The sequence below is a fragment of the Montipora foliosa genome, chromosome 1, assembly GCF_036669935.1.
Source record: "Montipora foliosa isolate CH-2021 chromosome 1, ASM3666993v2, whole genome shotgun sequence".
Lineage (NCBI taxonomy): Eukaryota > Metazoa > Cnidaria > Anthozoa > Scleractinia > Acroporidae > Montipora > Montipora foliosa.
Window position 1 is genome coordinate 32695860 of NC_090869.1, and position 11311 is coordinate 32707170.

The 11311-nt window shown below is 37.3% G+C and overlaps 1 protein-coding gene across 1 annotated transcript; it reads left to right on the forward strand.

Moving 5' to 3' along the window:
* The first annotated feature begins 7245 nt into the window (after positions 1 to 7245).
* Positions 7246 to 9195, forward strand: LOC138013116 (uncharacterized). Its single transcript, XM_068860097.1, has 5 exons — positions 7246 to 7377; positions 7451 to 7792; positions 7889 to 7967; positions 8131 to 8252; positions 8413 to 9195. Exons 1-5 carry the CDS (start codon positions 7246 to 7248, stop codon positions 9193 to 9195), a joined length of 1458 nt encoding a protein of 485 aa, XP_068716198.1.
* Positions 9196 to 11311: the final 2116 nt, after the last annotated feature.

The following is an 11311-nucleotide window of genomic DNA, read 5'->3' on the forward strand; positions in this document are numbered from 1 at the left end:
CCGAGCCTTCAGGCGAGAGAAATTATCAGAATTTTGACAAAACTCACGTGAAATTATTTGCTAATTTCACTCGTCGCCATTTGATTAAACATACTAATTGTACGATACGAAGTCCTATTACCAATTAATCGTAACTATCTCAAAACACAGTGCAGGATGGATTAAAATGCGTTCACTTTTCTCGACCTCACTCCGCTCAGTCCACTCGGTCTCGACGACGCATTTTAATCCGACCTATATATAGAAGACTTCACTCTTTATAAACAATTATTTTGTTATTTAAAGTTTGCCAACCACAGAACAAAAGAATCCTTTGTTTCGACAGCCAATAGACCTTTGGTTGGCACGTTAATGACAATAGGTGACGTTTCTGTGAGTATCGCTATACTACTTGGAGCAGAACAGCTTCCCGAAGGTTTCGGGTGGCTGGGCTGCGTGAATTTCCAAGTTCTATTTCCAAGTAAAGATTGGCGGTTGTTTTTGTATTGGCTGCTGGTGGTAGCGTGAAATTTCAATTAAAGACTGGTGGGTTATTCATATATATATTTTTTTTGTATTATTATATATAACAAGTGATGAAAGAGCTTTTGGAGTTTTTGAAGAAATTGTTCCAGAAAAGGTATGGAATTCGAAAATGGTGTAGAGCCGCCGTTTCAAACTGTTGTCCAAAATATTTTGGATGAACCTATTGATGCGGAAACAAAGCATTCTTCCCCAGGAGTACCGGACAGCTAGCGTGGCCGAGGAGAACCAGAAGAATTCAAAACACGAAACGGCGCAGGGGACTGGAAACGTTTGACCCCTTTCATTCTATACATTATGGGGCGCAAGCCATCCTTGATGACAAAATAGTAATAGTAATAGTAATAGTAATAGTAATAGTAATAGTAATAGTAATAGTAATAGTAATAGTAATAGGCTTTATTTAAAGAGGGTAAAACACTTAACAGTAGTCCTAAGACACTGATGGCTCTGTGGCCCTCAAAACAGTTTCAAACATAGATTATACAACTAATGACAATAAAATATACCATTTCCAAAGAAAATTTAAGATAAAATATAACAAATGAAAAATTAATAAAAAGACATTATGACTAAAAAGATAAAAACAGCATAAAACGTATATACAATTACAGTCTAAGGAGCATCGCAGACTTTTGTTCAGCTAGAAAGGATTTAAAAACATTGTGCTTAAAACTTGCTAGCGAGCCATTATTTCTAATATGGGCATTCATGCAATTTCAGTCCTTTATAGTCGTAATAGTGAAAGTGCGACCTCCTTCTGTTTTCCGTTTATACCGGCGAAACCACCATTGTAGTGGGCTGATGTTTTTACAGGTCTTGTGGATGAAACAAAAGAATTACAGCGCCGTTATAAGACTGCGGAATTTTCTTCTGAACATACACACATACATACATACATACATACATACATACATACATACATACATACATACATTTTATTTAAAACTTGAATTTTCAGAGTAGCTCTATTGAGCTAATGTCTTCGAGGGAAAACAAAAAAACTGAAAATTTTAAATAGAACAGTTAAATTAAGGTAATACATCAAAATTATTACCACTACAATGCTAAAAATATTAAGAGTTTAGTCTCTATATAGCAACTTTAAACTATTTCAAGGATTGTTTTGTTCTCATCTTGTCTGAGAGCAAGTTCCAGTTTTTTGCTCCTTGATATCGCATTGACTCTAGTCCGTAATTTGTTGTCCGTGGTATAGGCAAAGACAGAATGTTCTCTTCTCTTAGAGAGTAACTAGCATTAAGAAGACTAAATAATTGTTTTACTCATTGTGGATAAGTCGATCTAAGGTAGTGTCTATGGCCCGTTTTAAACGTCGCATTTTACATGTGCCGAATCTAATGCAAATGAGAAAAATATATTGTTTTCGCTCATTTGCATTAGACTCAGCACATGTAAAATGCGACGTTTAAAACGGGCCTAAAAAACGAACAGCAATGTTTTATCGGGGTTTGAAAACACGAGCGTAGCTGTACGTTCCACGAAAAGCGTGTCCCTCTGGACTCAAAACAACGGTTCAAGTTGTGAGAGGAGAATATTAGCATACCAGGAAAATCAAGCGATGCCTTATTAGTATTCTTTATATAAAGAATACTAACAATGAGTGTTTTACCAGGATATAAAGCTCATGCACGTGAGGTTTTATCGGTCTTTTGATAGGCTGTCAGTCTCATGATTATTTAATGAGCTTTTGAATAAGATGTCAATTACCATAAGCATTTTATGAATTCTTCCATTGCACAAAGATAACGTGCTTGCTTTATGTAATAATTCATTGTAACTGGAGATTCTCTCGTTTAAAATGAATCTTAAACTTCGAGTGGACAACTTTTTTTTGCAAATCTACAAGCTTGTTTCGTAGGAGCATGGTGCTCCCACTCTTCAGGATCTTATAATTTTATTTACATAAACGCGGTATTTATGCGTTCATTTTTTCACATTTGCTTGCACATTGTTTAGTTCTTAATTACACGTTATTTAGTAAAAACTTCTTTGCATGCCGACAGCTGCTTACTAACTCTGACCTTTTGTTAAGTGTGGCGAGCTCCGTGTGGCAAATTATGTAATATTTCTCGAGTGTTCACATGTTACATATTTTAGTAGTGTTACAATACGCACGCGCTCTGCCTAGAATTTTCCAAGTGATCTTATACTCTGTTTAGGGTTTTTCCTGCAGTTGCATAGCCTTTCTTCGCGTGTTTCTGCTCCTGATTTTAGTAGTAGGCGCTTATTTTTTGAATATATTATACTTTTTACGTTAGGCATGCAACTGTATGAGAGCCTGAGGGTACTACGATTGAAAATTGTCCTTAGGGCGTGGCCCCTTTGGAAACACTCAATGATGATCCACAAGAATTCTTTCCCTAAGTTGGTCTTGACTCGCGCATCGAACAGGGGTTGAACCAAGTAACATTCCGTTTTCTTAACCTGTGTTTTTTTCAAGGTGTGCTGGTATCCGCTTTTGCCTAACGCCGCTTGGTAGGGCGGTGCAGCTTTGTTGAACAAAGATTCATCGGATGAAATATCCGATAATTTCTGGTTTACGCTCTCTGGGATACGTCTCAGAATGCTGGGGGGGGGGGGGGGGGGTTGCTCTTTGCATGCACATATTGTGGTGTGTTTCCAGGTTTCCGATTGTTATCCTCAATCAATTGTCTGCAATAAAATTGGGCTATTCGTTTCTTAATTCGCTGGATGGACCAAGGCGGCTGTTGTGACACGACGAGCCCGTCGTCATTGTGTACCAGGCCTCTCTCACATCTAGCGAGGGGACTGAGCACTATATAGGGCTTACGGGCACGGACTTTATGGCGAGGTTCGCCAACCACAAGCAATCTTTTAGGACAGAAAACTACAGTAATGAAACTGAGCTAAGCAAATATGTATGGCGCTTAAAGAAGCAAAAACAGAGTATAAGATCACTTGGAAAATTCTAGGCAGAGCGTGTGCGTATTGTAACACTACTAAAAGATGTACCTTATGAACACCTGAGAAATATTACATAATTTGCCACCCGGAGCTCGCCACACTTAACAAAAGGCCAGAGCTACCAGCATGCAAGTAAGTTTTTACTAAATAACGTGTAATTAAGAACTAAACAATGTGCACGCAAGTGGGAAAAATGAACGCGTAAATACCGCGTTTATGTAAATAGAATTATAAGATTTTGAAGAGTGGGAGCGCGTCAGGTAAGTAATTTCAAACTAGGCGGAGCGTCGAGACGCGCTTACAAAATACGAGAAGATGATGGTGATAAAATTTTTCAAGTGAGGCTATGATTCATTTCACATACCATTTCACACATTGATAAAATTTTTATAGCTTAATCTGCTCCGCTTTTCCTATTTTGTTATCAATAGCTCTATAAAAAGATAATTCAAATACAACTAGCACGCGCTTGGTGACGTGTACAGCTGTCCAATTACAAGGTGTCCAATCATAAACTGGCCTATAATAACTAATCAGATTCGAGAATTTTGGAATATTTACGAATTTGGTGCTCGAAATTAAAAGAAAATCCAGGTTGTCCCTGTTTCAAAAGCCGGACAACCAGACCCTTGAATTTTTGGTTGCTCATTAGGAAACCCCCTACGATTAAAAGTAACGTCGTGTTGAGATGCAATCAAATGGGGATCGAGAATGAATATGCCACAGTTCTTCGTAAAATTATGTGCCTGTGATTTTTCGCGGAATCCTGAGTGTTTGGCATTTGCTATCTGACATTTTTTTTTGGAAAAGAAACAGATTTTCAAACACGGGAAAATGTTCAGCGGCAGCAAATTAATTTATTTACAAGCCATATTAATTATCATTCGATGTATTTTGTCCTTCCTTTTCATTGGCCGAGATCCCACCACTGCCTACAAATAAGTGTTTTGCTTTCATTGGCGAAAAATGTCTGCGCATGAGTCGCGCGATATGGCACGTGACGCGTTTCCGGGACTATCATTGGCTCTCGTGAAAAAAGCACTCCTGAGAAGAACAGAAAAATGGCTGGCGTTTGAGAATCGGTAGCTTGTTGGTTTCCGTTCTTTTTAGAGCGATCAAGGCTAGTTTTAACGCCAGTTTCAAGTGGAATGTATTGTTAGAGAACGTCTATGTTGTGTAAATCGTTTGAAAGTCCAATCCAACCAGCATCCTCGGAAAATTTGCTCCTCAGGAAAATTTTATTTCGTGGGAAAAGAGCTGCGAAACAGGTGAGTATTTTGCGCAATTTTTAATGTGGAAAGTTTGTTGCCACCGGGTACAAAAAGTTACTGTAATGTGCAGAAAGGAGGATTCCTAAGGTTTCCGTTCATGTGTGAATTGGCTTGTACCAGGTGGCAGGGAAGTGGCAATATTGTTCAACGTGAAGGTTATTTTTTTCTGCGTTACACCTTACGATCGGCACCTCTACATGAATGATCAATGATTCGATCAGATATGAATTTGATTTTGAATGTGATTGTCTCATTCGGAACGTAACCCTAGTATCAAATATTTTCAATAGCTGCTTTTAAGGTCATTTATATTCCCTTTTCTGGTGAATGTCTAGGTTATTATACTTTTTAGCAGTCACTACTCAACGATCCTTGCGTTCAAGTAGTTACCAAGTTATGGATTTGCAATTAATTTGAGTTTAAAATCAAAATCCATGTTAGTTAAAATAATGTTTGGAAGAACAGAAGTGTAGGTACAGATGTATATAGGTATCTATAGATTCAGGTTTTTTTAGACTATTGTTTTCTGGAAGCATTAATGATGTAATTTTGGTTTTAGGGGACTGTCATGTGTTGTTGGATCAAGGAAATTCTGTTTTGAGTCAAGTATGGTTGACAGTGGATAGTTGTTCCTGAAAAGGCTGAAAGGAAGCTTTATTGCCTTGGACTTTTTTTGCTTACACCCCACATGTTTGTTCTTTTCTTACATGGCAAAATTTATTAATATATTATGTGATTTGAAGCTGCAGCTAGAAACAGTGTCCCATGCAAAAGGTTTCATTGGGGTTGATGGCAGTAAAATAATTTTGGTAAAAAATATGTTTAAAGTTTTTATCATAACTTCTCATCTTGGTCCTGCTCTACGATTTTGCACAAGGAACTTGTCAATCAACCATTACCTTTTTGTTTATTTGCAATATGATATTTTGGATAGCAATTGATTTATTTTTCTTATCCCTTATGTGTAGATATCCTATGTCTGTCACATAGTTAGTTTTAAGCTTTTATTTCCTGTAGTGTATCTTTATTATAGCTAGCACATGACCCCACAAGCATGTGTTATTGCTTAACTATTGATTGTGTTTGAATAAAGGATATTGTTGTCTTGTCTTGTAGATAATGCAAAACAGCCTCAGTTGTATTTGGATTATTTCTGAGTGTTACTTTTAAAGGGCAAACCATTAAAAAGTGTACAAAGTTTTCAGGAGTTCAGGAAAAATATTCAAAATATTCATTGATTTGAAGTTCCTGAAGCAGGTAAATCTTGAAGAGTTTACGCAACCATATTTGGAATATACGGCATTTCTTTTTAAGAATGTTCAAGTCCACAGAATTCATTTTCTTTATGTTGAGAAGTACTGTAAGACTGTTGACACTATGGGGTTCCCCATTGACGAGTAAAATCGTCTGGTGTTAGACAGAGCAAAATACTCTGGCTTTAGACAGAGTAAAATACCAACCAAGTATGGCCGGTTTAGGGGTGAAAGGGTTAAAGTGCGATCATTACTTTGACTTTCTTTCTTCATTTGAACCAAAACAAAGTGACTAATCATCACCTCCACCATTGCTATACAATGGCTTTGGCTTTTAGAACAAAGTATCAAAGTTGAAGCTGGTGGCTCATGGAGTAAACTTTGCAAAAGAGTTAGGTTAAAAATACTTTTATAGGTTAAAAATACTTTTATGGTATTTGAGTATTATTGTAGAACAAATTTGCATAATATTGTTAAAGTCATTAAATCAATGTTATGAGAATCCAAACATGAGGATGCAGTTTGCTGAGGAGGGTTTTTTTTTTAAACAACCCTTAAAGGTAACAGAATCTTGTTTTCTGGATGTAGGCTAAAGAAATCTGACCCCTTAGGGGAACCAGTTCTAAATTCACCTTTTGAGCGTCAGCTTTCACGTGTAGTGTCACGTGACTTTTGATGTAAACAAAGCTCGAAAGTTCGGACATTCGAGCAGATCGGACATAAGGACATATAGTGAGACGGAGTGGAGAAATGTACATAAAAGTCATAAAATTTCGGTCTCTTTTTTGCGTGGGACTTTCAAATGATGCAACGGATACGCTATTAGGATTCTGCGCGGGACTTAATAGTTTTACACTCCTATTTCGACAGGATTTAAGCTTACGGGGGTGAGTTTAATAGGGTTTGCCCACATAATTTTCGATTCTGATACTCGTCGGAAGGAAACGAAATGTGTTCCTCACATTATATTACAATGAATACCTTCATGTGTTAAAATTTAAGGTCATTAATAAAAAAGATTGAACGTGATTTGATTGTGTTTACATGCTGCTTCAGTGACAGAAGTCATAATTTGTTATCTGGGACGAGCGCCGAGTCGCAGAATGGTCACGACTAAAAGATGTGCTTATGGTACTTGTAAAAACGACTCCCGGTACCCTAAATCGTGGGTAAGAAATGCGAAGGGCGATCCGATCAAGTTTTTTCATTTTCCCGGCGAAGTTAGGGAAAGCGAGAGAAGGAAAAAGTGGATAATGGCTTGTCATCGCGGTGACTCGTTTGTGTGTACGAAGGACAGTTACGTTTGTAGTTTACACTTTGTCGGAGGTAACGGTCCAACACTCGAGGATCCAGATCCAATATCTGCTGTGGCAAGCAAAGAAAGAGTAAGTTAACTTGTTTTGAAAGTGTTATTTAATGTTACTGGTTGTTTGAACTTTAATTTTATATCGTGCATAGGTGTCGCGACTCAATAGAAAACGAAAGGTATCTGGTGAACGAGATATAGTCAGAGAGAGGGGGAAGAAAATTTGCCTTGAACGGTCAGCCGCAAAAACTCTGTTAACGCTTCATCGCCACACGGGTAAATCAAACGAAGAGCATGCAGCTGCCAAAGCACTTTTGGATCTGACCTTAGCTGTAGAGCCAGTCACACATGCAGAAGAACACGAGCAAACTGACGAGTTTCCTGAACCGAGCACAGCTGAACAACTCGATCAAACTTTTCCAGAACCGGTGGACTTCCACGTTAACCGAAGCACACAGACAGATAAAAAATTACTCAAACAATGCAGCACGCAAGTTAGTAATAAACCATGGAATATTTTCTACCAAAGAATATATTTTCACGAGTGCTTTCATTTTTCATTTTGAGCGTATAACCTTTTTTTCAATTAGACTGCAGGCAGGAACAAACTGATGAAGTTTTTATTTATGGCGAAAGTAATGGACCCACAGAAAACCTACCACTACACAGGTACACAAACTAAATTGTAATTATAGGCAATCAAAGGATGACAAAATGTAAGCGGCGCAGCTAAGATAAGCATGACTTTCTAATCTCGGCTGTGTGATGTAAACTTTCCTCCAAGAGTCCCTCTCAATCATTTTGTCAGGACGATATTTTTAATATGTTATAGGTATGACAAAGGAATGTCTTGAGATGATTTACAGTGAAATCAAAGAAAAGAGTGAGCGGATGAACACCTGGAAGGGTACACTAAAAACTAAAACAGGAAAGATCCAGGAAAAGTATTTGAAGGTACTTAAAATTATCAGTATGTATAATTTGTACAGTCCCAATAATAACCATGAGAAGAAAACTTATCTACAGTCAGATGGTTTACTTCTTAACAAGTAAAAATGTATGATTGCCACTTTACACTTGATGTGTCGTTTTCGCTTGTTTTTATTTTCTTCAGAAAAGACAAGAGCTGTCGAACCTAACCAGTAAAGAGCAATTTGTGTTCACCCTTGTGAGGCTTAGAAGGAACCCAAGTTTGGAAATGCATTGTGATATATTTGGCATCACCAAAGGGTCTGGAAGCAGAATATTTATTACATGGATTATATTTCTCGAAAAGGAGTTGAGATTTCTTTTACCCTTCTCAACAAAACAAGAATTGATTGGCATACCTAGACCAAGTTGCTTCAAAAAGAACAGGTTTAAGAATGTGAGAGCGATAATAGATTGTACTGAATTTTATGTTGAGAAACCTTGTAAGCCATCCAGTCAAAGATCCACCTACAGTCAATACAAGTCCTCAAACACATTTAAGCTACTTATTTCAATGTCCCCCATTTTGCATTTTAATTTTGTGTCCAAATTATACAGTGGAAGTATAAGTGACAAAGAGATAGTAAATGCAAGTGGTTTTCTAGCAAAACTACAGCCAGGCGATGCTGTAATGGCTGATAAAGGCTTCAACATACAAGATTTTTTAGCCTTGCACAACACAGAACTAATCGCACCTCCAATCATGCGCAAAAATAATGTATCTGCCCGAGCATCAACTGCTACAAGACGAGTTGCAACTGCAAGGGTTCATATTGAGCGGATGATAAGACGCCTAAAATTGTTCACTTTTCTACGGGGAGTTATTCCCCTTACATGCAAACCATATATTAGCTGTGCTGTTTCTGTCTGTGCAATACTTGTAAATTTACAACCATCAATAATTAAGGCAAGTTCAAATAGAGAATAGGCCAAGGTTTAATCTTAAATACTGCATAGGCCATTTCTTAAAGTGTTCATTTCTTTACAAATAAAGCTTCTAGGAAAGTTCTTGTTAATGTTCTCTTCGTTTCAGCGTCTCCAGGGTCAAACCACAGATGTTCGACCTTGACATATCCATTGGGATCACTTTCATACTCTGGCAGATCCTATGGGATTTAATACAACATGAATTCCATGATTGCAAATCTAGAGAAATCAAAAAAATTACTCTGGAAATTTATTTACATTATTTTTTACATCAATTTTTCTCCAAATTATGTACCTGTAAAAATTGGTCAATAAACATGAACATGTGAAATCCACAATTGTTGCTTCCTGCCAACTGTTGTGGTACCTGGAATTATGTCATGAAGTGGGCAATGTTAGGAGCATGATTCATTTTAAAATTTCAGACTTTAATTCTCAATTAGCAGATCTAGATCTACAAGGAAACAGTAGTAACAGTGATATTTTCATCCAACATTTTCATTACCTTAAGCACATGCGGTGTCCGCTGGCTTGTCTTGGAGGGTATAGCACTAGCTGCACTTAGGTGATCCAAGAACCTGTTAAAAAAAAAGTGGTTAGCACAAACGTGACATCAGTAACAAATTACCATTTTATGTTACCTTATCCACTAGCTGACAGTAATAATAATTATTAGTACACTGCTGTACGTACCTGTTGATATTGTCTATTTCGGCATGCCTTGTATTGATATCCCATGTCAAGGAGTCCATTATCAGTAGGTGCCTTGAAACGAATCAACATTTCTTTGTTTCAGTGTAAACCCCAGTGAATAAGATATACTGCAGGTACAAACACTGAAATTATTTCTTAATCAAATTATATGCTAAGAATGCTCACCATGGGGTCAATACAGCGACGAGCCAATGCAAACTGAAAAAAATAAAACTTCGTTACTATCTCAGTCAGTTTCTTCATTGTAGCTGTCAGGATAACTGAAGTTTTATTCTCAATAAACATGGAGGAACAGTATTTCTGACCTTCTGTTGATTGGAATAATCACATATCCACTGTTCAGGAGATTTGCCTTGAAAAACTTCTCTGCTGATTTCTGGCGAACAATTCTAAAAGAAATTGTTGAAGTGTGAGTCATGAACAGTTTTCACCCATTGCATAAGAAATGTGTGTTGCTCCATACAAATAAAGCAGTCATTGTTATCATATCAGCATGAAATATTCATTCCAAGCACTGTTTGAACGTCCATTATTATTACCTGGAGGTTGTTTGATTAACATCCTGCTCCCCACATAAAGTGGTATAGAAAAATGTACTGACAATAGGATAACACTGGGGTAGTTGCCTGAAACCAGATACCAACTTGTTCTTATTCATACTGGCTTTTAATTCATACATTAAAAGTAGGAAGTATTATTATGTAATTATGCAAGCAATTTATCATTCATCAGCTTTTATTGACCATACTTTCTTGATAGTGTTGAACAAAATAAATATAATTAATTATTATGAAATGTCACATTACTTACTTGAACAAAAACAGAGCTATTGTGTCAGTTATCATGGAATTTGGTTGAACGGTTTCCACGTCCTCCTTGTATATCTCTAACCCAGAAAGTAGCACACTCTCTGAAGGTGTGGCAGGGGTACTGTGCTGAGAGGATAACAAATCGATAACTTCATGGCATTCTAGTTTAGAAGGAAAGATGTTGGATTGGCATGTTTTGTCATCTCCTTCAGAGCTGGTCCTTTGAAACCCACTGGGGACATCTGGAGAGTTTATGGCCTCTACATCTTGTGATTCGTGTGCCCCTAGTGATGAATCTATAAGAAAATCCCCAAGATGGAAATAAACAACTGGATAAATCCACTGAGAAAATAATGAGACAAATATTTATAATACGTACAGGAGGTTAATACCTGGCAATACTGGCCCAGATAGAACAGTCATCAGGAAGGGGAGGACCTGACCTATCCAAAACCTCTCCAGTTTGGCACACACATTTGACATGAAGGTTGCATCATAGGGTACCTCAACAGAGAAGATTCCTTGCTTTGTCCACACAACAAACTGACAAAGTTCCAGCCCAGTAACAAACATTTGAAGCTGAACTTGGAAATA